The 27,407-nt window shown below is 37.7% G+C and overlaps 3 protein-coding genes across 12 annotated transcripts in view; 2 read left to right on the top strand and 1 right to left on the bottom strand.

The window, feature by feature from the left end:
* The window catches only part of LOC306861637 (rab-3A-interacting protein-like), a 38,978-nt gene extending 25,649 nt beyond the window's left edge, over positions 1-13,329 (top strand). For 3 of the 10 annotated variants that reach the window (XM_079404027.1, XM_079404029.1, XM_079404022.1), the window contains 5 exons: positions 3,572-3,700; positions 7,020-7,132; positions 8,060-8,159; positions 9,235-9,304; positions 12,691-13,328. In XM_079404027.1, the coding sequence (XP_079260153.1) occupies positions 3,572-3,700; positions 7,020-7,132; positions 8,060-8,159; positions 9,235-9,304; positions 12,691-12,770 (492 nt within the window). In that variant the 3' untranslated portion in view covers positions 12,771-13,328. Of the gene's footprint in view, positions 1-3,571; positions 3,701-7,019; positions 7,133-7,798; positions 7,820-8,059; positions 8,160-9,234; positions 9,305-12,687 lie in introns of all 10 variants that reach the window. The other 7 variants (XM_079404021.1, XM_079404025.1, XM_079404024.1 and 4 more) reach the window with 5 other exon arrangements.
* LOC306861123 (uncharacterized protein) overlaps positions 1-27,407 on the bottom strand; it is a gene marked incomplete at its 3' end in the record, with an annotated part of 730,281 nt that overhangs the window by 563,791 nt on the left and 139,083 nt on the right. The gene's annotated exons all lie outside the window — the stretch shown is intronic.
* LOC306861607 (myelin regulatory factor-like protein) overlaps positions 15,590-27,407 on the top strand; it is a 28,205-nt gene continuing 16,387 nt past the window's right edge. Inside the window, exons 1-10 of the mRNA XM_079403983.1 lie at positions 15,590-15,807; positions 16,381-16,494; positions 18,714-18,801; positions 18,933-18,994; positions 19,080-19,449; positions 19,531-19,634; positions 24,392-24,539; positions 25,371-25,566; positions 25,653-25,729; positions 25,815-25,925. Of these exons, the coding sequence (XP_079260109.1) occupies positions 16,449-16,494; positions 18,714-18,801; positions 18,933-18,994; positions 19,080-19,449; positions 19,531-19,634; positions 24,392-24,539; positions 25,371-25,566; positions 25,653-25,729; positions 25,815-25,925 (1,202 nt within the window). The 5' untranslated portion in view covers positions 15,590-15,807; positions 16,381-16,448. The remainder of the gene's footprint in view (positions 15,808-16,380; positions 16,495-18,713; positions 18,802-18,932; positions 18,995-19,079; positions 19,450-19,530; positions 19,635-24,391; positions 24,540-25,370; positions 25,567-25,652; positions 25,730-25,814; positions 25,926-27,407) is intronic.

The raw sequence follows: 27,407 nt of genomic DNA, 5'->3' as shown, positions 1-27,407 counted from the left end.
TATTTTTCTTACCCTGGAAATTAAGATTTCTTTGAATTCATAAATCAATGCTGAGTATTCGTTCACTAGACGACCTGGTCAATTGATTGTACTGTAAATTCGACTTTATCAAGCTAATTCTATTAACTTTCCAAATATTATAATTAATTATAAAGAGGTATGATTAATTAATAATATTCCCCCTTAAGCTAATTTGCAACAGTTATTACATACAAAAGTTTTTGGTCCAATAATTAACACCTGTTTTTTCAAAATTTAGCAGTAAGAAATTGCTAGTCATCCAGTTTTTGATATCAACTATATCTATACTATATTCCGTTAGTTTTGCAAATTGGTAAGTTTCATCAGGTCGCGAAGAATTATAGAGCTGGGTATCATCAGCATAATAGTGAAAGCTAACACCGTGTTTCCTAATGATATCTCCCAAGGGTAACATGTAAAGTGTGAAAAGTAAGGGGCTAAGGACTGAGCCTTGAGGTACTCCATACTGCACTTGTGATTTGGTATGATACCTCTTCATTTACTGCCATAAATTGATGGCGGTCAGATAAGTACGATTTGGACCATGCCAATGCACTTCCTTTAATGGCAACATAATTTTCTAATCTATTTAAAAGAATGTTGTGGTCGATAGTGTCAAATGCGGCGCTAAGATCCAGTAGCACTAATTGGAGAGATACAACCACGATCAGATGATAAAAGCAGGTCGTTTGTAACTCTGAGAGCAGTCTCAGTACTATGATATGGTCTAAAACCTGACTGGATATCCTCACATATATCATATTTGTCTAAGAAGGAACATAGATGTGATGATACTACCTTTTGTAGTATCTTTGACAGAAAAGGGAGATTTGAGATCGGTCTTTAATTAATTAATTCTTTAGGGTCAAGTTATGGTTTTTTAATGAGAGGCTTAATAATAGCCAGTTTGAAGGTTTTTGGGACATATCCTAATGACAATGATGAGTTAATAATATCCAGAAGAGGATCTATTACTTCTGGAAGCATCTCTTTTAGGAGCTTAGATGGAACAGGGTATAAAATACAGGTTGTTGGTTTAGATGATTTAACAAGTTTATACAATTCTTAATTTCCAATAGAAGAGAATGAGTGGAATTGTTCCTCAGAGGATTTATAGTGCACTATATGATGCGATACTGTGGCTGACAGCTGCATGGTTACAATTTTATCTCTAATAGTTTCGATCTTGGAAGTAAAGTAGTTCATAAAGTCATTACTACTGTGCTGCTGGGTAATGTCTGCACCTGCTGATGTTATATTTTTTGTTAATTTTGCCACTGTATTAAATAAATACTTGGGGTTGTGTTTTCTTCTAAAAGAGACGTAAAGTAAGCAGATCTAGCCGTTTTTAATGCTTTCCTGTAGGATAGGGTACGTTCTCGCCAAGAAATACGAAATACCTCTAATTTTGTTTTTCTCCAGCTGCACTCCATTTTCCGGGCTGCTCTCGTTAGGGCCCGAGTGTGCTCATTATACCACGGTGTTGGACACTTTTCCTTAATCTTCCTTAAGTGTAAAGGAGCAAGCGTATCTAAAGTGCTAGAAAAGTGAGAGTCAGTAGTTTCTGTTACATCATCAAGTTGTTCTGAGCCATTGGATATGCTGAGGAATTGAGATAAGTCAGGAAGATTATTTATAAAGTAGTCTTTTGTGGTAGAAGTGATGGTTCTACCATATTTGTAACAAGGAGTTGGCTTTACAGCTTTAGTTATATGGAATATACACTAAACTAGATAATGATCTGAGATATCATCGCTCTGCTGCAATATTTTAACACCACTGACATCAATTCCATATGACAGTATTAAATCTACCACAAAAAACTACTTCTACCACAAAAGACTACTATTTATCATTAACACTTGTTTCTTTGGATAATGTTATATGACGCGCCATTACTTCGAACGAATTATACTTGAAACCCGACCTCTGAGAAATACTGAAAATATTGCTATAAATTGTAGCAACACCTCCCCCTTTACCTTTTGGATGCGGTTCATGTTTGTAACTGTAATCTTGGGGGGTAGACTCGTTTAAATTAATGTAGTCATCTGGTTTTAGCACATCTAGTTTATGGTCAGTGATCATATCATTTACAAATAAGTGCTAAGTGCTTTTGTAGAAAGGGATCTAATATTCAATAAGCCAACGTGTATCATTTGTTTATCTGTATTATATCTGTTTTTTTATTTGTTGAACATCAATTAAATTGTTACTCTTACTTTTGGTTTGGATGTTTTCTGTATTTTCTAGTTCTATAGTGTGATATCTAGGTGAAAGAGTCTCTATGTGCTGACCAATGAAGACCAATTTGATGCAGTGTGCGGCGTATGGTCTGAGCACTGACAGACTGACCCCCCCGCCCCCCGCAGCAATGCTGGCAGCACTCATGGGTATTTCTCAAACACAACCTCTGGATATGACGCTGAGCACGTGCACTCAACTTCTTTGGTCGACCATGGCGAGGCCTGTTCTGAGTGGAACCTGTCCTGTTAAACTGCTGTATGGCCTTGGCCACAGTGCTGTAGCTCAGTTTCAGGGTCTTGGCAATCTTCTTATAGCATACGCCATCTTTATGTAGAGCAACAATTGTTTTTTTCAGATCCTCAGAGAGTTCTTTGCCATGAGGTGCCATGTTGAACTTCCAGTGACCAGTATGAGAGAGTGAGAGCGATAACACCAAATTTAACACACCTGCTCCCCATTCACACCCGAGACCTTGTAACACTAACGAGTCACATGACACCGGGGAGAGAAAATGGCTAATTGGGCCCAATTTGGATATTTTCACTTAGGGGTGTACTCACTTTTGTGGCCAGCAGTTTAGACATTATTGGCTGTGTGTTCAGTTATTTTGAGGGGACAGCAAATTTACACTGTTATACAAGATGTACACTCACTACTTTACATTGTAGCAAAGTGTCATTTCTTCAGTGTTGTCACATGAAAAGATATAATAAAATATTTACAAAAATGTGAGGGGTGTACTCACTTCTGTGAGATACTGTAGGTGCATTTTGCTACGAGATAAACAATCAAGCAGATCTTCTATATAGCATATATGGCTTGACCTGTGTATACTGTATGTATGCAGATAAAGTTGAATACATGTATGCATGCAAGCTTGCTTATTTTGCTCAAGAGCATGATCTATTTAAGTCCAGGTCATACTAACAAGAAAGTTCTAACCACAGCTGTAGTTCATCCACATGACGTTGCTATTGTTGGTTTCAGGAAACACCAAATCGTTCATCTCTGTTGCTAATGACAGAACTTGCTATCATTGTTGGCTAACAATGCTTGGGGGAAACGCACCCATTTGACTTTCTTCTGTGTAACACAAAAGAAGATTTTAAAATATTACATACTGGGCATTGTTTTCCATATAATGAAAGTGAACTGTGACTGAAGCCACACAGTTTATGACCTTTTATGAAAGTTTTCTGACCGTCTTCCTTTCATCCAGCATTGTGGACTTTAAAAGTTGCATTGTAATTGTGGATATTAAATAGTATGTGTGCGCTTTTGACAATATGTGTTTGTTTGTTAGGTGGATTCACTGCTCTTCAACGAGTTCAAAGTCTGGAAAGAGGAGCCGACCCTGGAGAGAAGCTGCTCCTTCCTCGAGCGCATTTACAGAGAAGACATCTACCCATGTCTGACGTTTTCTAAGAGTGAGGTATGCTTCTGCCGTCATCCCTCAGTAGAACTTAGGAGCACCTCCTTCTACTTTATTTTTGTAGACATTCGTTTCTGTAAATGATTAGCTGCAATGAGTACTATACAAGTGTGACAGCTCAGCTAATCGTTGAGATTAATCTTGGCTAATAACTTTTATATAATACATTTTTTTTTTTTTATTATGAGATTGTGTAATTCACATTTTCAAGCAGCTTTGATCTAGCACAAAACATATAGCATATCATTTAAGGTGGCAGAATCAAACACGCATACTCGTGAAGTACATCTTGACCAGTGTTGGGTGTAACACGTTACTAAGTAACGCGTTACTGTAATTAAATTACTTATCCACTGAAAAAGTAAAGTAAGGGATTACTGTTCATTTTTATGTAATTTAATTACAGTTACTTATAAAGTACTTGCGTTACATACAGTAAATAATTTCAACAGTTCTAAAAGCAATATTGAATTTGAAATCTAAATTTACCGTCTAAAGATATTGAATGCAACGGCTTTAACCCTCCGCGTGCGGGTGCGTTCACGTTCAGATTTTCCTGATTCACAGAGAAACCTTAAATACTCAAATCAGGGCCGGCACCAAGAGGGGGCATTCGCGGGCAGAGTTACGGTGCCCCCCACTTTCCATCCTCTCCCCTTCTTGCTGAACGTGATCGTTTCGAAAGCGAAAGTGAAACCGGTAAAACAGCGCACATAAGAAAGCGATTGCACGCTTTAGCGAGCGTCAGAAACTGCACGCATTCACAGATTGCACGCTTCCCATCCCACCCCGAACCCCCCCACACACACACCACCACCACCCACCACACACACACACACAAAACGTGATTTGTGCCCCCCCCCCCGACTCAGATACATACAAGACTAAAATCAATAGAATCTAAAAATCTTGAAGTGTCTACTTGACACTTGAACAAATTCAAATTAAAAACTAATGTTTCTGATTATGCAATCCGTATGAAACTAAAGCAAGGTACAGTCTTTCCCGTGTCTGAGCTCATTATATGCAGTCACCTGCGCGCATATGCCCTCACCTAGATACAAAAAAAATGTAAAATATTAAGAAAAAAAAAATCATCTAATATTCATCATTTTTGAAAGAAGACCTGCTATGAGAAATTTACCTCATAAGAACAGCGCGATCTGACATTATTCAGCAGAGAAGATCATTTCTGTAATTTATTCTTTCCTACATTAGTTAACGTGTTATTTTGACATAAACCTGTACAGATTTTACTAGTTGGGCTTTCCCTGAACATCTTGCCAAACTGAAATGTATTGTTTAACTTTTAAGCCTTTTTGTTATTCAGATATTTTGCAGAGTATTTCTATTTGTTAACCAAAGGTGGTTACATTTTTTTTTCATAAAAATGTTTAAGTATTACAGTTGTTTTAAAGCTAAAAGGCTAAATTATTCTATGTTTGACTCGAATTGAAAGAATATAGAGTTTAATTTCTATTAAGGTTTATAGGGATTTTAAGATGTAGCCTAATTAGCGATTTGAATAATTAAGTTACTTATTGAGTAACTAAGTTACTTTTCAGATAGAGTAATTAGTAAAGTAATTTAAATACAATATTGATTAAGTAATTAGTAACTGTAATTAATTACTTTTTGAAAGTAACTTACCCAACACTGATCTTGACCAACAAAAAATGCCATTTTAAGGCATACTTTTACCAAGTGCTTTTTCTTTTTAGAAATGCTGTTTTCATAGTGTTTGAAAAACAATTACTTTATTCAGGGTTCTTGACAAGTCTTAAATTTAACTTATAATTTTAAGAGTTCTTAAATTTGGGGACAGAGAAGACAGGAGCTGCAGTATGACTTAATGTGATTATTAAACTTCAAAAGTCTATGATTTAATAAAAAGACATCAGTGCTGCACATTGAAGGTAAAATATGGCAATGTTGTGGTGTCCTGGCTCATTGTTAAAGAGCATTTTGCTATCAGTGAATACCTTGCATTTATGCCAAGCGATTACTTATGATTGTGGGGAAGTCGTGGCCTAATGGTTAGAGAGTCGGACTTGTAATCCGAAGGTTGCGGGTTCGAGTCTCGGGCCGGCAGGGATTGTAGGTGGGGGGAGTGAATGTCCAGCGCTCTCTCCACCCTCAATACCATGACTGAGGTGCCCTTGAGCAAGGCACCGAACCCCCAACTGCTCCCCGGGCGCTGCAGCATAAAATGGCTGCCCACTGCTCCGGGTGTGTGTTCACGGTGTGTGTGTGTGTGTGTGTGTGTGTTCACGGTGTGTGTGTGTGTGTGTGTGTGTTCACTGCTGTATGTGTGCACGTTGGATGGGTTAAATGCAGAGCACGAATTCCGAGTATGGGTCACCATACTTGGCTGAATGTCACTTCACATCTACTGTTAATGAATTATAACATTTACTTTATGGTTTCTTTATATTGTAATATGCTGTAGATGATCATAAGAGTGCATATTTTATCTGTCTCATCTTTTTGAATGAGCAGCTAGAAGTAGTAAAGCATACATATTTCAAAATAAGAGTATTCTAGTATATTTTGGGCTTGGTTATAATTGGAAGTAATTTTATGCTTACGGTCTTGAATATATGTAGATTTTACTAGATTTTACAGTACAATAATTTTTAAAGACATTATAGTATGCGAAAAAACTAAATGTCAAAATATTTTGCTAAATAAAACAGAATACAAAAGCATGTTTATTTCAGTTATAATCAAAGAAATTGGTATGAAAAAAACTACACACATGTAACAGAACACTTTAAAGGGATAGTTCGCCCAAAAATGAAAATTCTGTCATTAATTACTCATCCTCATGTCGTCCTAAACCCGTACGACCTCCGTCATCATCTTAGGAACACAAATTAAGATATTTTTGATGCATTCTGAGAGCTGTCTGACCCTCCCATAGACAGCAATGTAATTAACACGATCAACGTCCAGAAATGTAGCATGGAGATAGGTAAAATAATCAATGTGACATCAGGGGTTCAACCGTAATTTTACAAAGCAAAGAAAACAAAAAGAACGACTTTGCTGAACAATTCGTCCCTTTTGGAGAGTATCCACTGAACGTAAACCGCGTATTCTGTTCTGTGTCAGCTGCGCCACACCGATACGTTGTTTTCATTCAGATCAAACTGTAAACGCACATCCGCAGAGGGTACGTCGTTAATAAATCGGCCTAATTTTGCAGTGCAATCGGCCGATGTGATAATTTAAAAAATGCCAAAAATCAGCCCGATTAATCGGTTGGCCGATCAATTGGTCGATCTCAAGTCTTATGTATAATTTGTGTGATCCACAGCTTGGATCTGCGATCCTGGAGGCGGTGGAACAGAACACTCTGAGTGTGGAGCCGGTGGGATTCCAGCCGCTGCCGGTGGTCAAAGCATCTGCTGTTGAGTGTGGAGGACCCAAGTGAGTATGGCTTCATTTACAGTCACTTGACACAAAGCCTGTGTCAAGGCCCATTATTTGTTAAGAAAGTAGATTCATGAATCTGAAACTCTCCTAATATGAGTGAAATATGAGTTAAGTATCATGCAGATAGACTATAACAGTGTAACATGTAATTATTAATTACATGTGCTAATTAATTAGCACATGTAATTAATAATTAGATTAATAGTTGCCTTTTTTTGTAAACCAATAAATCATTGTGCTTGTAAGTCATTTAAGCTTTCTTAAAAATAGATAAGAAATTGCACACACATCATACATACAATCAGGAAGAACACAGACATGCAAAGCATGCTTGGAAACCACACAGGACGTGTCATGAACAGTAGGCAGCATCACCAAAGACTTACACACAAGGACAAAAACAGACATGATACACTTTCTCTTATGCATTAATTTACATTTAACCAGTGTTTTTTTTAATTAGATGTGCATCTAAAGTTTGTCAGATTTATAAATACTCTATTTCTCGCTGTTTATTTTTATTTCATCGTTCTTAAAAGTGTTGTGTGGATCATGTGTACTGAACAGCCTGTCAGCATGACTTTCTTTCGTCATTCTTTCTTTCTGTATTTGTGTCCTTTTGTTGATTTTGTTCTTGTTCCGATGGGCTTCCCTTTGCAGCAGGATGGCACAGACTCTCGTGTAAGTGAATCGTGATCAGTCCCTCAAGTCCTCCTGATCTGACCCGTGCCGCCCTGCCTCCCTATCCTTGTCTTGATTTCCCTAGTGTCTGTTTCAGGGAGTTCATATCTCAGTGCCTCATATCTATTTTCATTATTCACCCAAGTGTTAGTTCACAGCCCTAAATCGCTCCTCAGATGTCCATCAGGTTTGTAGTATAATATATTTCTAAAAGCTTTCAATCTCTTTCCCGCTGTGCAGGAAATGTGCCCTGTGTGGTCAAACCAAAACCTGCAAACACAGAATCAAGTTTGGCGACTCCAGCAACTATTATTATGTATCTCCGTTTTGCCGTTATCGGGTGAGTATTGCATTATTGCCTTGTTATAGATTTCGCAGCATCTCCTCTGAAATGATTTGAAAAACACACATTTGGAAAAATGGATGCTTGGGTAGATCGTCTTCAGAAAATATTAATATTTCTCATTCTGTTGTGTTTCATACTCAAAAGAAAGCAAATTTATGTGTTTCAGTGGTTGTAGAATTAATGTTTTAAATATCAAAATCGAATGTTTTAAAAGTTTAACATTAATATCAGAAAATATTTGGCAATGTGCTGATGCTTCTACCAAATCGAGCAAGTGGATAAAAAGAGCAATTGCAAAAAAGGGACATGGAAATCTGCTGTAACATTTCATCTTGGATCATTTTAGCAAATTTGGTATCTTTTGATAAGGTGACAAGATTAAAAACTCAAGAAATAATGAGAAATTCAAGGAAAAATGTACTAATATAAGGTCAGCGAACAAAACTCAGAAATAAAATACTGTGCTTAATGAGACCGTAAATGTGACTTGGGCCTGAATGTTAGGGAGTTGTGTTTCATTCTGGAGAAATTAATCTTCATCAAAAAAATATCTAAAAATTTGATTTCACCACAAGCTTATATTGGACAAGCGGTTCATAAATGTAATGAAATTTGTGGAAAAAAAATGCATTTTGATATGCAATATTACAAAATCTTCATTACTGTCTGCCCATAACTTTGTAACTGAGAGAGAAAATTGCCCGCAAGAAATGTCCAAGAAACTAATTTCACCTTGTTTGGAGAGGCTCCTCCCAAACTTACATTTAGATGTTAACTTGAGCGATATTAATCAAATCTTTCCATCATGTTTGTACTGTCAGAGTAAATCTCCAGATATTTCACCTCCGTATCAAAATAATTCAATATGTAATTCTACCTTGGAAAAAGCTGAAAAGCCTGTTATACCATAATAAAGGTTTAATTATATTGCTTAATTTTTTCTTTAGATTTTTGAAATGTCTTTAGGTTCACCACGTCAGCTTTTTAGTATTTGGTTATTATGTTTTGAATATTGTCTTCATTCTCTGAGGTTTGTATAAATGTCACTTTTCTTCTCTACCTACATCAGATCACGTCTGTCTGCAACTTCTTCACCTACATTCGTTACATCTTCCAAGGACTAGTCAAACAACAAGATGGTAAGCTAATAATTCCTCTCTTGTAGAGTCACATCATTCAAAACTATGAATCAGCATCCAAGCTTGATGCTGTTCTCCACATGGATTTAATCTGGTTAATATAAGTTTGTTTTAGTTTTACTTATAAAAATAATTTGTTGTTAGATTAAGAAATCATTGTGTATTCTACTGTTATGTAAGGCCTTTTCCGATAAATGTGTTATTCAAATACATTTTTTTTTCTGCTTCTGCAAAAAAGCTACTTTTTGGCTTCTTTGTCCGCACAGTTGCTGATTCTCTCATTGTCTCCAATGGTAAAGCACAATAATACATGTGTTCCATTATCAATGCATTATGTAATCTACAGTTTCTGGTATCTACAAAGGCATTTAGGGAAACATGTGCGTCATGTCATTTCAGCCTGGCAGAATACACTGAGAGGGATAACCTGCTTCTCTCTACAATTAAAACACTAGAAAGATAGTTAATAGAAAACTACGATGAACCAATTTTAATTCAGGTGACTGTTCGCAAAAGCACAGTTTATTTTTTTAAATTAGCACCAAACTTCCGAGTATTTAGTACTTCAGGAACATCAAATCAAATCAAAGTACTGTACAGAAGTACAGATAGCCTAACAAAATATTACTAAGTTATTTAAGTATTTTACTTCAGTAAATGTACAAAAAGTATTTTATTTTTAATCTATTTAAGTATTTAAAGCTGCAGTCCGTATCTTTTGGCGCTCTAGTGGCTAATAAACAGAGCTGCGTCAAGTATAAAATCAAGTATCAATGTATATAGCTGTTGGTCATTTTAACATTTCTGTCGTAAAACAGTTGACTAATATTAAATGATTTGCATCTTTATCTTACCTCGCTCGCTTTCAATATTAAACGCTTCGAGCTCAGCATCTGTGAATGGTAAACCCCGCCTACTTTGATTTGATTGGCCGTCTTAGTCATTTTGACATTGACAGCGCTGTTAGACCGCAGAGGATTTGATCTGAAGCGCCTAGTATGTGCAGCGGTCACGCATGCATCCGTAGACTGGCGCAAGTTAATTTTTACACTTTAATAGTATTTATAGCTCCTAACAAGGCTGTATGACTATGAGAAGTTATTACATCAAAATGTATGTCCATATGCAGTTTTCCCTATTGTTCGCGTGCCGGCGATTATCCCTCTGCGTGCCACTGCTGGAGGTTGCCGACCCCTAATCTAATATAAGAAAAGATTTTATTGCCAAAACATACTGTACAGTATCTAACCATTAACCTTCAACCTACTATAATATCAGTTTAAAGGGATAGTTCACCTAAAAAGGAAAATTCTGTCATTAATTACTCACCCTCATGTCGTTCCAAACCCGTAAGACCTTTGTTCATCTTCGGAACACGGTATTTTTGATGGAATCTGAGAGCTCTCTGATCTTCCATAGACAGCAATGATATTACCATGATCAATGCACAGAAACTTAGCAAGCCATTGATAAAATTCCATGTGACATCAGGGGTTCAACTGTAATTTTACGAAGCTACGAGAATATTTTTTGTGCACAAAGAAAACAATAATAACATAATTTGTTCAGCAGTTCTTCTCCCCGAGTTACCGTCTTCCATAATTTTGGAGAGTACCCCAGAACGTATTCAACGTAATGAGTGTTGTTTACATTCACTATGCGCACGCTTTTGCCGAAAGTAATCAGCGTTGTTTACATTCATTAGACAGCGCGTGCCTGCTGAGAGTTCTGGGATAATCTTCAGAACTTGTTCTGACTGGATCATTTAATCAGTAAGCTGTTGACTGGAGAAACGCTGCAGTCGGATCAGAACAATAAGCCAATGAATCATTCGCTGCAATTTGTGAACTGATTCAACAGGTTCATTGAAAAGAATCAGCTCATTTATGAATCGGACTTTGCTATCACCCTGGTTATTTTTTTCAGTTTGAAATAACAGAATATGTTTTTATGTAATGTAGTTGACTTAAAAAATACAGTGTAGTACTTTGGAATGTAGTGAAAGTAAAAGTTTCCCAAAATAAAAATACAACAAAAAAAAATGACCTTAAGTAAATTAACAAAGTAATAATACTTTAATACGTTACTCTTCACCACTGCATAAAACAGGATTTGTTAATGTGACGACTAGGGCTGTCGCGGTGAAGGAATTTCCCTTGCTGTAATTTTGAGTGACTCAAAACCACGATATGCGGTATTATCACCATACAATATATATATATATATATATATATATATATATATATATAATAGGGTTGTCAATCGATTACAAATTTTAACTCGTGATTAATCGCAACTAGGGCTGGGCGATATGGCCTAAGAAAAAAATCCCAGATTTTTTCACAAAAAATCCGATTTACGATTTAAATCGATTTTTTTTTTTTTCCCTACTTAAAATCAATCTGCAGATGACAAATAGATTGTTCAAAACAAGTTTTAACTTTATTTTGTTTTGATTTTCCCTTCTGAGATTTGATCTGGATTTCCCCCTTGGGGTTAAAGTGCAATCAGTAACAAGAAGCCAAAAAGACAAGATGGCAGGCCCTGCCATTGTAAACAGTGAAAATGTAACATAAAATAACGTAACATAACATGAAACATTAAATTATGTGACCTTTTTTGATAAGTTTTCTTTAAACACAAGTTTAACATCTTGCTATTCAGTAGATAGGAGGTAGTTATGATAAAGTGCAAACAAAACATTCAACGGCATTAAATATCAGTGACTGTAGGTTGTTTTTTGGCGGGACGATGAAGAATGATTTGCAGATCCTGAGCACCACTGACAAACATCTAATCTTGTAAAATGTTTGGTAATTACTGCCGCTCCATAGTATAAACAGAATACGTGCGATCGCGAATCTCGACTAAAACGTGATTGATTAAAAAGCATGATGCCAGCTTAACATCATGATGTCTATCAGCCATCGGCGATGGATGATGGCATCGTCTATCGGCCCAACCTATATGGCAAACGTGCGGAGAGAGGGCTGAGCCCATTCGGAACTACGGGAGCCCGGAGGGGAGCGTTGGCGGATGTTAAAGAGAAAACCGATTTTCATTCAAACAAGTTGACGTAAACTACAAATTCGAGTTGATCGATAAAATCGATTTGACGCCCAGCCCTAATCGCAACTTAATCGCACATTTTTATTTGTTCTAAATGTACCTTAAATTAATACTTTTCACGTTTTAATACTCTAATTAACATGGGCATGGACAAATATGCGGTTTTGCTCATCAAAAGCGCGGTATTGCGATATTGCGGTTATCGCAAGAGCCCTAGTGATGACTGTTTACAACAATGGTAAATGTAAAAATGTAGAGGTTTGTTCTTATAAAAGTTTCCCTTCTAATACGTCATGGCTCTGTGTTTTACCAAGCAGAGCAGATGTTCTGGGAGGTCATGCAGCTACGGAAGGAGATGTCCAACGCCAAGCTGGGGTACTACAAAGACGAACTGTGAACAGAGCCATTACCGTCATGGGAACGCCATCGTCTTAACCCGGTCGCTCCTTGACATGATGGAGTTTACCAGTCCTGTCAGAGTGGCTTCCCAGGGACCACCACACCTCATTATATTTATTGAAACAGAAGGAGAAGATGACACTAAAGCATGAACTGTAGCTGGAGGTTGTTCTGTACAATGAAGGATGAATCACACTCAAATAAACGCGTCTCAACCTCTCTTAGATTGATATGTTCAGTGCTGTAGCTAGCTGTGTGCTATTGTGCTGTTGTGTTTCTATATCTGGAATGTTCTGTGTGTATCCTCTCGGAACCACTATATGTATTTCCTCATGAGAGGATTTGCTCCCTCATTTTGATTTTAGTGCCTTTCTGGAAGCCTGAATAAAGTTGTGCACCTCCAGAGGAGAATTAATGCTGGTGTTTGTCCTCATGAAGCGGTGGCCTCTCAGAGCCACAGCATGTGAAGATACATTAAGATTTTCTCTGCTGTAAAGGGCCATTCACACCAAGGATGATTAATATAATAACTGTAACTATAAAAATATGAAAATTCTGATTGCCTGTTAGTGTTTTTATTGTTCATGAGGTGGAAAAAGAGACAGTTTTTATAGGATTAGCTCACCCCAAAATTTTTCGCCCTCATGTTGTTCCAAAACCATATGACTGGTAAAACTTCGAAACACAAATGAAGATATTTTTAATGAAAGCTGAGAGGTTTCTGCTCCAACTTTGAAAGTCTAAATATATAAAAAGCTTTGTAAAACAAATTCATATGGATCTGTCAGTTTAATCCAAAACTTATGAATAGAAAAAATGACTTTCTATGATGAACATTATTTTCTCTATGATTTTTTTTTTTTTTTTTTGACACGCATAGATTTGGTAAACAAAAGCTTGTGCATGCATTGCAAACCTCTATATAATCTTTTCGTATCTTTTACATTTTGGTTACTTGGACTTTAAGGACTTTAAAAAGTTTTAAAACCCTTTAAAAGTTTTTTTTTTTTTTCAGATGATGAATGCTAAAAATTCTGAAAGGCAATCTCAATTCACCCAGCTTTAAAGATCTCAAGCATTTAAAGAGGCAGACAGCAAAACACTTATAATAAAAAGAACATGACTGTTTGTGTGGATTCCAATAGAGTTAATAGCTGGTGTGAACAGGCTTTAAAGTGGCTGGCAGGAACATTATCATTTAAATATTAATTTTATAAAACTTCCTTCTATATTCTGGTTGGAAAAGTCATGTAAAAAAAAAAAAAGCCAACAGTCAACTACACACTGTTCTTTTTGGTAGCATAAATCATTTAAATTGTGATTATATACATAAATCGAACAAAGAATGCAATGTTCAGCACTGCAACTTTTTATGCAATGGGATTATATCAAAATATAATGCTATAATCAACACTTTTCATGATTAGTTGATCTCGGCAGCTGTAATAGTAAAAACGTAGTAAAAGTTTTCAGAAGAACTGCACATTTAATACTTGTTTAATATGCAAAGATGTTAATCAATCTTAGATTGAAAAGGTAGATTCTGAAAGAAAATCATAATGGAAGTTTTGCTGTTTATAGCATAATTATGTTCTCGCCATGATCCAAGGAATCTATCAAGACCTATCAAGTCTCTTGACAACAGGCAAAACTGATCAAAAGCTATTGCCATTTTTTTTAAATCATAATTGACCACAAGTTGGCTTTGCCCCAAAACGTTTTGAGCATCTTTAGAATATATTAAGTTTCGTAACTATGCAATGTTTTTGTTATATATAGCATTTAACACCAACATTTTTAAATGGCTGACATGGAAAATTACATAAATGAACTTATGATGCACTAAATCTTGTACTTTTTGGCCAAACCATTGAGGCGTTATAAGCAAAATTAGCCATTTTTAATATCTTCTGTGCAGGTAACACCATATATTCAAAAGAAGATGACTAACAATTACAATAGGTACATACACACCTTTCGTGCTTGCTCTCTGATAATGATTATGTAAGCACTCACATGTATTATAAGGTATATGGAAAGGTGTAAGAAAAAGCGTATGTGTGATATTGCTTAATTTAACCATCCCATTGCAGTTTTAATTACATATTTATGGAAAAACAAGGTGACACTTTATTTTAAGGTGTCCTTGTTACACGTTACATGTACTTACTATTATAATAACAATTAATTATGCATAATTACGTACAAGTAACCCTAATCCTAACCCTAGCCATATAGTAAATACATGCAGTTAATTAACATTACTCATTACTTAAATGTATAATTACACTGTAACAAGGACACCTTAAAGTGTAGCCAAAACAAAAACCAAAGTTAGTTCACTCAGCAGCCATACTTTTAATGTGCCCAAGTGGCTATAACATGTAAGTACAGCTCTGAAATGTCTGTAAATATTACTTTAAATCTGCAAATATATAGAATTTTTAAACATAATTAAAGTATTAAATTAAATAATCATCAATCAAACAGCTAAATACATAATAAACTGCAATGAAATGTCTCCTTAGCAACTGCTATGACAACTATACGGCTAAACTACATGATTATGTGGGTAAATTGGGTATGTGCAACCACTATATTTAATATGTGGTCTAATTTTATCATTAATGCTGTTCTTTGTTCCGGTCAAATGCACAGGTGTCCAGGATATCAATGATCTATTGGCACAGAAACACACCCATTAATCGCTTCAGCTCTTGTAGCATGTCTGTGTGTGATTACCTCATGAAGCAAAGCTTCCTTTATGGCCTCCTACGGGTGTTTGCTCGGCAGTGGGTGGATTTTGCCTCTAGGGTCAGTGAACAAAGTACATGTGAGACTGCACGACAACTGCCGTTTTCACTGAATAAGAACCTCTTTGTTTTCTTTTTCTATATACATTAATTATTTTAATGTAAGAATACATCTATCTACGGTGTATGTGGAGTTACTGATGGATTACACTTGAGCTGATTACTTTAATGGGTTGAATCCAACAGAAGCGAAGTCTGAACTGAAACTGTTGGGGGGAACAGGTAGAACCTTTTTTGTTGTTGTTTTTGAATAAACAAAATCTAAATGTATTGATATTGCGATCAAGGTTATGGGCAGTTTGACTATATTTGCATTGTACAACTTCAGTTGTCGTGATGTTTGTTATATTAGCAGGTTGTAGTGATGATTTTAAATGACTAAATTTAATGTAACCTACATTACATTAAGATGATAATATAATATGGTCATTTCTGTGAAGTCTGCGAACAGTCAGATCAGCTAAAATGGCTGCCGCCATTCTAGGCCATGATCAGTTTGAGCTTGTATTAGGAGGGCATACATTTTCAGTTTTGTTCTACTTTGACTTTAAATGTTCAAGTTTTGAAGTATTACAATTTTGTTCAGTATATGTGGGATCATGAAATTTTGTTTGCCATATTACATTAGGAGCACAACAAAAAGGAATCCAATGCGGTTGTGTTCTTGACACAAACAAACTGCCAATCTTTCTCATTTTTTCCTGAAGTGGGGGAAATTTAAGCAATTAGTATTTGAGTCAATTCATGCTATGTCTCCATGTCAAAGATACAGCCTGTCCCATTTTGTTCACACAGTGCTTTTTTAGTAGATGGTTTGACAAAACTTGCACTTAACGAAATTCAGAAAATCTGGAGTTGATCCAATGGATGTTCTTGGAGAAAATGAGGCACTGCAGCAGTTTTTTAATGGTAAGACACCTAAACAACATTCACTTGATTTACCTTACAATGTTAGTACAACAACTGCTTTTGCTGGTCAGGAGCAGTGTTGGGGAGTAGTTAACTACAAGTAGCGACGCTACTAACTTAACTACATTTTTCAGTAGCTTGGCAGTAGCTCAGTTGCTTTTTAAACAGTGTAGCTTTTCCAGTAGCTAACTACTTTTTGCAGCAAGTAGCGGTGTAGCGTGAGCAAAAGCTACATTGCGTTTTGTCGAGCCTGCGCAAATCAGCGCGATGCAAGGATATTCTTCTTGTTAGATTACAAACTCATTTTTTGCCATTACCGCCACCTGTTGTTTAATCACGCATCTTGCGGCTAACGGTTCACTGACGTACAGAAGTGGGTTGACACACCCATATTATCCATGATGGAGCAAGACGTGGCGGCAGATTTGGAGGATGGAGAAACAACTAACGTTAATTACCCATGGCCTTATTTGTCCAAGTTCATGTCTCTCAAAGAAACGACAAGGAAAGGTTACACTTTTTGTAACAGTCTGAGATATTTGAGTGTTGTGTGTAATAAAACCATAATTAAACAGAAATCATAATTGTATTGCATTGTTCTAAACACTAAATATTTTACTTAAAACATTCCTCAGACACTTATTCAGTTATTTTATAATATACGTTGTTCAAAAAAATAAAAAGTAGTTTCAATGTAGCTAGCTACTTTTTGATAGTAACTTGTAGTGTAGCTAACTACTTTTCCAAAAGGGTAGCTTGACTGTAGTTTAACTACTTTAACTTACGAGTAGCTTGTAGCTTGTCAAACTACAGTTTCAGAGTAGCTTCCCCAACACTGGTCAGGAGTATTGTCATCATGGGATCAAATGTATTTTCAACCTCCTTTTCATGTTTAATGTATGTCACTATCAGCTATTATTTCTGTGAAAATTATATTACATTGAAATCCGGTTGCCAACCAGGAATTTATTATGCTATGCAAACAACATAGATTAAGAACTGTAAATGTTAATATTGTATAAGGGTTGTGTTTTACATGGTTTTCAAAGCATATCTAATATAGGTGGCTGTAATCTATACAGTATGAAGGTACAGTTTGCCATCAATAGTTCAGTCAGAAGAGCTAAAAGATCAAGGCCATACATTCATACATATGTTAATTGTCTCCTTGATTTGTCTATATATCATTTTTATAATTCTATAATTTTAGTTTTGTACTTATTATTGCACAGTGTGCTGATTTTATTATGTCCTCTGTGAAACCCTTTTCAGGTTCTGGTGCCATTTCTTGATATTGTGGTGATTGTACATTTATAATTTGTTATATTTATGTAGCGCTTTTCTAGACACTCAAGGCGCTCTACATTGTGAGGGGGGATCTCCTCAACCACCACCAATGTGCAGCATCCACTTGGATGATGCGACGGCAGCCATATTGCGCCAGAACGCCTCTTTTAGCCTGTTTTGTCTTGCCGAGGCACCTCAAGTTCATTATCCTCATTCTCTAGAGTGGCTTTTGTCTGAGATTTGTTTTGAGGTCCATCTGGGATGTTTGTTTAGTAATGTTAGTGGATATATTAGTTATCTGATGGCCTCTGGAAGCTGGTTTATGGACCAGATTGTCTGTGTATTGTGAGAGGTTCTTCAGGCCCCTTTCCTTTCTTGGCAATATTGTGGTGTCCATGTATCTGGTGATTGGTGAGACATGGAGTAAGATATGTGTCAAAGCTTTGAAGTGTCTCAGAAGGATTTTGTATTGTGTATAGAGGCATAGATGCTTGCATGTTCCATTTTAACTGTACAAAAGATGCAGTTACATAAACAAATGTCTATTTTTAATAGTGTAGTATGTATAATACACAGCTCACATAGAGGTCTCTTTCAAAACAAGCAGCTTTCTGTTTTTCAACGCAGCAAATTCATGTGACCAACTTGAAAATGAGCAAAATCTGCATGAGCAAAATTTTCACCCTCAAGCGAAATCTTGCCAAGCACAGTAATGTGACCACATATTAATGCCACTTGATATTGCAAATTTGGTAACTTTGGTTGAATATTGATAAAAAAAAACAAAGCTCAAACTACTTGAAGCAAGAGAACCAATTGGTAAAATAAAGTGACTAAAAGCCTCATTTCATCAAACCTCCTTCCCAAAATTCATCACATGAGGAGAAATTTGAACAAGAGACAGTATTTTAACATATTTTTTATTCCATCAGGACAGGATGTGAGTGGTGTGTTAGAGAGTGCCGTGGTAGACACCAGTATTCTGGAGCAGTATTTGAGCAATGAGACAGATCCTACTTTGTGAGTTCTTTCAAATTTCCCAACTAAAATAATTTCAAATAAAGTCCACTTAACCTCCTCTAAATGACAGGTTGCCCTTGCCACAGAAAAATGGTTGTTGTTTTTTTTAGCATGTTTTTCTCATTTCTTAGCATGTTACCCGAGTCACCACCAGATTCAGGATCAGAGCTTAGTTCTCCACCACAAATGCCAGGTGAAGTCTTCTCTGAGCCAAAATCCCAAACTCAAAGTTCTTATATTGCTGCTTGTAGTCATTAAACAATCTGTCTTTTCACCAGATTCAAGATGGTCACAGAAACAAAGCTGCCCGGATGTGCATAGCCTGTCAGAAGACTCCTTCCCTCTATCTTGTGCCTTTAAAGACAGGAAACATGATGTTGGCAGACCCCTTGGGAACCACATTAAAGCCATTTCACCTGCTTCACTTCCTCAGTACAGTCTCAACACAGTTGAGAGTTACACACAGGCAACTACGACCCATAATGCACCCATCCATGGTGTCCCGCCATATACTCAGTGCCCACCGATGGGACTTCCAGCAGGACATATGCCAGCTAATGCAGCTGCGGCCTCCTCATGTGTGCCCCATGCAATGTGCTCAGAGACAATGTACCCTTATGTGCCCCCAAAACATGATCAACATGTAGGGTAAGGATGTGTGTTGCATGTGCTGTTCTGCTTCTTTTTGCAGTTCATTCAGTATATTTACAGTCTGTATTTCTTTAACAGAAATATCTTACTTGAAAATAAGAAAAGAAGAAGGTCAAACTCTTTTGAGGGGCACACAGATCAGCGCAGGTGTGCTGACCCAGTTTGGACCAAACCATCACTGTGTAAGTATTATATCGTGCAGAATGTTTTCCTCCTATCTGAGGTGACCATGTTCAATTTGCTCATCTAGAAATATTGCTTTGTGGTGTAATATCTTGCAACATCTTGGTCAGATCAAAAGGCTCTAAAATGCATCTGAGGGTGCTTTCACATAGTACTTTTGGTGCCTACCTGGGTTCATCACAGTTTTTAAGCTCAGGTGCGTATCCACGGACCATACCCAAATCTGCTTAAAAACGTTTTCCTGGTTCATGTGAACCAGGTGTGGTTTGCTGCTGATATGAACACGATTGTACTAAATCGTAGAAGTGGATCGCTATCAATGAAGTGTGATTCGGTTTGTGTGTGCTCACTCACAGAACGTATATCTAATTGGACTTGCATGTACTTTACAACGTTTGAAGTACCTTCATGGCAGGTAGACACAAATGATGTTTTGTTTTGAAACAAAGCTAAAGATAGTATAAAAGTGAGACAAGCAACACTATGCATTTTTTGCCCTCGTCTGCATTACCATTACCTACTAAAAGACAAACATTTGTCACACTGAGGCTGCAAATTTACCATGGTTTGGACCCAAAAGTACAGTGTGAATCAAGCAAATCTATCAGTTGTAAAAGCACCATAAAACTTTCAGTTATTTGGTAGAATTTAGTCATTTTAATCATTACTAATTTTACAGACACAATAAAGGAACATTTGGTTCATTCTGATACAGACCTGCTCAGTATTAATATATCATTTCAAATAATCATTAGGTGGAAATTTGGAAATAATTGTTAAATTCACTATCTATACCTAATATTTTTCTTTTTATCCATCCATGTTGTAATTAGTTATATGAGCAACACAAACAAACAAAATATAAGTAAAATGTAAGTTATGTGCTAAGCAAAACATGTCTCCAAATGTACTGAATATTACACACATCTGTCAGAACTTCTGACAGGCACGTAAAATAATATGCTTACGAGTTTGTTTGAAGCACATAATATAAAGCATTGTCATGTTTTGGATTATGTTTATTATGTTATTTTTTATGCTATGTAACATTGTTATTCACTGCTGTAAAGAGAAATTACTTGCAGATGTTTTGAATGCATAACATGAATAATCAATCATTTTATCAGTTATTTTCATTATTAATTATTATCAGTTTTATCAATTCGTTGTTGCAGCCCTACTCACTACTAGAAACATTCAAAATAAAATACATAAACATAATGTCACGGGTTGCTTGGCAAGAGACAAAATGCAAGAAGATGATGAAGGGAAACAGACTTTAAAGGGGTCATATGCTGCAATTTAATGTTTTCCTTTCTCTTTGGAGTGTTACAAGCTGTTCGTGCATTGATGAGATCCCTAAAGTTGCAAAGACTAAAGTATCAAACCCAAAGAGATATTCTTTATAAAAGTTAAGACTCGTCCACGCCCCCCTAATTCAAACATGCCCCCACATGTCTATGTTACGATGTGGAAATATTTGCGTAATGCCGCCCAAATGTTCACGCAAAGAAAGAAGGCGTGGTTTCAGTAACCGCATAGTGTTGATGCAGCCGTGTCAGGGAGACGCTGTGTGTTTCTATGCAAAAGTAAAAGCACTTTATTTGGCCTTCTGAACTGCAAAAACATACAAGCATCATCACTCTCTGTCACGCGACTCTCTTCCCCTTTCTGGCTTGAACTTGAACTAACTTGAAAGCTGAAGCTTACGATTATGGTAAGGGACGTTACATTTCCGATGCGTACTTGTGGTGTTCAGCCAATCACAATGCACTGGGTCAGTTGGCCAATCAGAGCAGACTGCACTTTTTGGAAGGAGGGGCTTTGTAGAAAACGATGCGGGATGAGGCATAGAGGAACTACAATAATGTACAGTATTTGAAAAATAATGTTTTTTTGAACATTAAAGCATGTCAGCATATTCTGTTACACCAAATACACAAAATAATGATCTTTAAAATAGCATCATATGACCCCTTTAATATTCAACTGGGTAATTCCAAAAGCAAATTCAACGCAACGTAAACACAGATGAGAACCGACAAACAATGAAGGAGAAATGAGAACTTAAGTATGATGCCAAACAATGGAACTAATTGGATAATTAGTAGAGCACAGGTGGAAACAAATTAACTAATCAACAATGAGGCGTGGATCCGGAAGACTGCGGAAAACCCAGAGCGACAGAAGACGAAGGTGGAGCCAGGGATAGAGGGACAAAGCAAAGCTGGAGGAGTGGAGTCCCATAGCAATGGAGGGTCAACGACTGACCAAGGTGGAGCCGGAGGGACGAGGAAGCCTGGTGGAGCCAGTGGGATGATGGGCCAGGCTGGATTTGACGGAGCTAGGAGCCAAGGTGGAGCCAATGGGTCGAAAGATCGAGTCGCAGACAGGGGATCCTCATGCCTAGGCAGAACTGGAAACTGGAAGGTCCGAGGTGGATCAGAGCGCCCAGATGGCGCTGACTGAGGGTGAACTGAGAGACTTACAGGAACCAGCAGAGACAAGGCTGAGGAACTGGCTGGTTTTAGGAGAGGAGGCGTGAGAGGGAGGCACACGGGAGAAGGGAGACACAGGAGGCTTAAGAGACACAGAAGAGACTCCCGAGAATTGGGTTTTACCTCCCCAAACCTCCCCAATTAAATCCTCCTTTAAACAGTCAAATTTCTCAGAGACCGTGACAGCTTACCCTCAGCGGTGAAAGTATGGGCGGGGTCCCAATTCATTCCCTCAAACTCCATAAGAACTCTCACGGCAATACATGGTGTTGCCGACTCACGCACCTGGTCAGACGTGTCTTGAGGTTCTAGCTCCTGGACGATGATCCGCTCTGTCACTCTAGTTTGTGCTGGCTCGTCAATCTTGGTGGGCTTTGGCACTCCGCCTGCTCTGACGAACGCTCTGTGCTCCGTGGAAACAAATGAACTAATCAATAATGAATAAACTAGATCACAGAGGGCAGAACTAATAACACAATGAAAACACAGGAGAGATCAGATGTGACACATAAAAGGATGATGATGATTATATAATAATATATATCCAAAAGCTAGCATACCAAAAGGGACTTAGCTCACCAAAATCTGTTTCAGGGAAAGTCTGTTAACTTGGTGGTTGCAATGTCTCTGGGAATTACAACCACAGAGCATTGAAAATAGCATTTCTATTTCATATGTTGTCTCTTATGCTAAAATAATGTTAAAAAATTTATATGTCAGGTTGGATCAGCCAATGCACATGTGTAGTCCCAAGTTTGTGTATGAGGATAGTGATTGTTGCTTTGGCAACTGGTGCTTTTAACGCCAACTGCACAATGATGCAATGATTTTAATAATTGGCAACTTTTATCTAGCAGATGGGACATATTCTGACATATTGCAAGTTGCACTTTCTCCCATTCATAGTAATATGAGTGCAGCGTCTTGGTATATATAAAGTCTTTGAGCTCAAACAGTAGAACATGGTGTTAGCAACACCAAGGTCATTAGTTAAATTCCCTAGGTTTTCAACCTGTGGGGTGCGCCCCCCCAGGGGGGCGCCAGCACCTGTCAAGGGGGGCGCGAGCATCAATTAATTCAGAGACATTGCCTTGAAGATTTATGAATACGAGCTTTCAAATCTTCAGCCATCCGCTAGGGGGCAATCTGACTCCCGCTGTTAGGCGACAGTGAGAATGGTGTAAAATGATTTACGGTTAGTCATGTCAGAAATCCAACCACGGATTGGCATGTTGTTATCTCAGAAACAGGCTCAGCCATCACACTGAATCAGGTAAGCTGGTTATATGTTTATGTTTCTTAATGCTACGCACTGGAATCGCAGCAAACAATATGTGAATGATGTTCGCACACTTTGGGCTCGCGCGGCGGGGGGGGGGGGGGGGGGGTGTTGGGGGGGCGCGAGTGAAATTAGACAAACTTGGGGGGGGGCGCATGTCCTAAAAGGTTGAAAACCCCTGCCCTACACTGTAAAAAAAAAAGACTGATTTTAACAGTAAAAAACTAAAAATGCTACAGTAAAAAACAATTAATTGGTTAACGCCTTCAGTAGGTTTGCATGCTATTATTATTATATCAGTTAATCAAATTACAGTATTTAAATGTAAATTTAAGTACAATCCATAAAGCCTAAAATGTCTCTGGCAACCACAGCGGGCAGTTTTTTACTATAAATTTTACGGAATTTTTTTATCAGTGTCCATACATTCAATTTGCATTATCAGTTGTACACAAAAATGTACACTATACTGATCAATGTTATATAAAGCAGGACAATCAGTGTTTGTAATAACAGAAAAAAGATAAAGACAAACCAGCGATGACAGTGTGGAAAGACATTCCAAAGATAATGTTCTTCATACACTATAAAACTTTTAAAATAGTTGGCATCATGCACTTGCTTTACGACTTTGTTAATGGTTACAGAAAAAACTACTACACTAAACAACTGAGGATCACAAACTATCAGGCATACTACAAGTAATTCCAACCACAACAACAATCTCACAAAGAAACATGCAACTCTTTGCTAGGAGACACATGACAATTGAAAATGTGTTCTAAAATTGTCTCAAAATATCAAAGTTGTTTGATCTCCTTGGACTGGATGAACTCATACTATAAAGCTAAAGAATTTGAGTCTGTACTCATTATACACAACCCAATTTTTAAAAATCTGTTAACTCAGACTGTATAGTATATTCCAGCCTTTACATATCATTTTGTGTGTCTTTCCTTGATGTTTGCGTTGTCTTCAGGTCCAGAAAGTGGATCATATGAACCACAGTGTTATGACAGTGACACAGCTGGTGGAAGTTCAGTGGGCAGTGTGCACCAGCTGCTCACGTGGGACCGGTATCAGCCCAGCCAGTGGTGCTCACTCCACAATAGCAGATCTGAAAGCCTGTGAGTAACTACTGTGGTGGCTTCTGCCTTTTCTATGAAGAATCACTCTCAAAGTCTTGGGGTTTTGATGCCAGAAAATAGACTTTATTACAAAAAGAGAATAAAGCCGAGAAGTTTTCTGCAGAAAAGATCTCCAGAATGTTTTCTGTGAAATAGTTTTTCCTCTAGGCGTGTTCAATACATTTCATACATATGCGCTTTACCTTTTTTGACTGTGTTTTCCTTATATATACAATTTGATTCCTCCCTAGAGAGAAGGGGCTCCTAGACGTGTTATAGTAAGGAAAGAGACCCCCTTTATATTATTACAGATGTTTCTTGTCTCGAGGGTCTGCACATTCCACCTATGCAGGCCTCTGACACACACAGGCAATATATGATTATAATGGAAGAATAACTTGACACATAAATGGCTAAATTCACATTAATTATACTTGATTAATTCATCTTTTGACTAATAAAAATCTTCTACACTACCAAGACTTTCTAACCTGAGATGATAGACTAGAACCATGGCACTATAATGATATTAGATGGCAAACTCTGGTACTTGTAGACCAAACACCATAGGATTACCATGGAATGTGCCCAAACACATGGTAATGGTATCGTACTTTTGTTGTTGTTGTTTTTGGAAATATATTATAGTGTAGTATATTATCAAATTTGACTTTTAAATCTTATTTGTACATTGTATCCCTGTTACTCTAAGCGAAGAAGGAATTTGAGGTCCCATAATTCATGTAGAAGACATTATCTACTTCCATTCACCAAGATGTAATTTAGCAATAAACCCCAAGAAGCTTATGTGTCTTTTTTTCTTTTGAGTAGACAACCTCCAGGTTACCATGTGGACACTGATAAGGGTTTCAGTTACTCCGCAGCTGATGAAGCCTTTGTGTGTCAGAAGAAGAACCACTTCCAGGTGACAGTTCACATAGGGATGGTTGGAGATCCTCGATTTGTCAGAACATCAGGAGGTCTCATGCCCATAGAGAGCTTCCACGTGGATGTGTTTGGGGTCAAGGTAGTGATACCATGGCAAAAAACCTTACAGAAACATTTATGTTCTGAATGTAGATGGTTTGTTTGACACTTGAATCCATTTTGTAGCTTGAAGCACAGAACCATTTCATCACTATAGAGCAGTCTCAGTCAGACCGCAGCAAGAAGCCTTTATTACCAATCAGGTAAGTGTCAGGATACTTAAGCATGTGAAAAAACATTTTTATAATGTGTCATTTATACAGATTTGTGGTTTAACATTTCTTTCAGAGTAAATCTGCCTGGAGACAAAATCACAAAGGTGACATTAGGACGGTTACACTTCAGTGAAACCACAGCGAATAACATGAGAAAAAAGGGCAAACCCAATCCTGATCAGAGGTTAGTTGCATACAATCTCTGACATCTCTGAATGCATGCCCAACCTGTAGAAATACTATTTATGAACATGCCTAGTTCCATTCTACAGGTGCATCTCAAAAAATTTGAATATTATGAAAAAGTTCCTTTTTTTGTAACATTTCAAAAAGTGAAACGTTCATATATTCTAGATTCATTACATGTAAAGTAAAACATTTCAAAAGTTGTTTTTGTTTTAATTTTGATGATTAGAGCTTACAGCTCATGAAAGTCAAAAATCAGCATCTCAAAATATTAGAATATTTACATTCGAGTTTAATTAAATGGCCATCCATACAGTATACATTCAGGGAATTCTCTTCTTTTTTGAAACCACAATAATGGGGAACACTGTTTCTCGTTTGGCTCTCAGCAAAGGCGGTCGCATTTTTTCTCTCCCCTCCTCCTCTTCCTTGCCTTCCCTGCTTTGCTCTCTCGGCTCGTCTCGTCTATTGTCTAATACTTGAGAGACTCTCTCTGCACTGCTCTCCAAACTGAAAAATCATGGATTTAATCAACTGGTCTCTCAATGCAATTGACACAATTTTCTCGACGAGAAGTTTAGGTTCGGGTGAACCTGATTGTCCCAGCGGTACATTCGCAGCTGGATATACGATGGTAGCATGGGAAAGGTGGCGGGTCGTGTGTCTGGCGGCTCTTTCCGTGGAGGACATTGAAGATATCTACCTATTCGGAACCATGATAACAGGTCTTCTGCTGATTGGATTAGGCTTTGCCCTGGGTTATCGTAAAATTCAGGAAACGGGTACAGCTGTCAAAAGCCTCACTAGGCTGCCCGTTATGATTGAAGCAGTGGGCAGAGCGGTCAGCTCTGAGACTGAGACTATTAACCGCAATGTGGATGCCATCACAGAGAAGCTTTCGGATTTGAAAAGAAAAATTGATGGATTTGGAGACCAGAATGGACAATGAGAGGTGCCGTGAAAATTGGAATACGGCTACTCGCACCAAGACTAAACAATCTTATCTTCTTTCGGCTTTCTCAAAACAGCACGACCTCGAACAAGGCGTGCTGGGAAACCACCCGGGAAGAGCGCTGTAGTGAAGTGACATTCAGCCAAGTATGGTGACCCATACTCGGAATTCGTGCTCTGCATTTAACCCATCCAACGTGCACACACACAGCAGTGAACACACACACACACACACCGTGAACATACACCCGGAGCAGTGGGCAGCCATTTATGCTGCAGCGCCCGGGGAGCAGTTGGGGGTTCGGTGCCTTGCTCAAGGGCACCTCAGTCGTGGTATTGAGGGTGGAGAGAGCGCTGGACATTCACTCCCCCCACCTACAATTCCTGCCGGCCGGGGACTCGAACCCGCAACCTTTGGATTACAAGTCCGACTCTCTAACCATTAGGCCACGACTTCCCCTGTAGCGTGACGCTCTCACATTCCTTACCCCCTTCTACAGACACCTGCGGATTGTTGACTCTGTCTGGG

The sequence above is a fragment of the Barbus barbus genome, assembly GCF_936440315.1.
Source record: "Barbus barbus genome assembly, chromosome: 42".
In the NCBI taxonomy this organism is placed as follows: Eukaryota; Metazoa; Chordata; class Actinopteri; order Cypriniformes; family Cyprinidae; genus Barbus; species Barbus barbus.
This window is presented reverse-complemented; position numbering and strand designations above follow the sequence as displayed.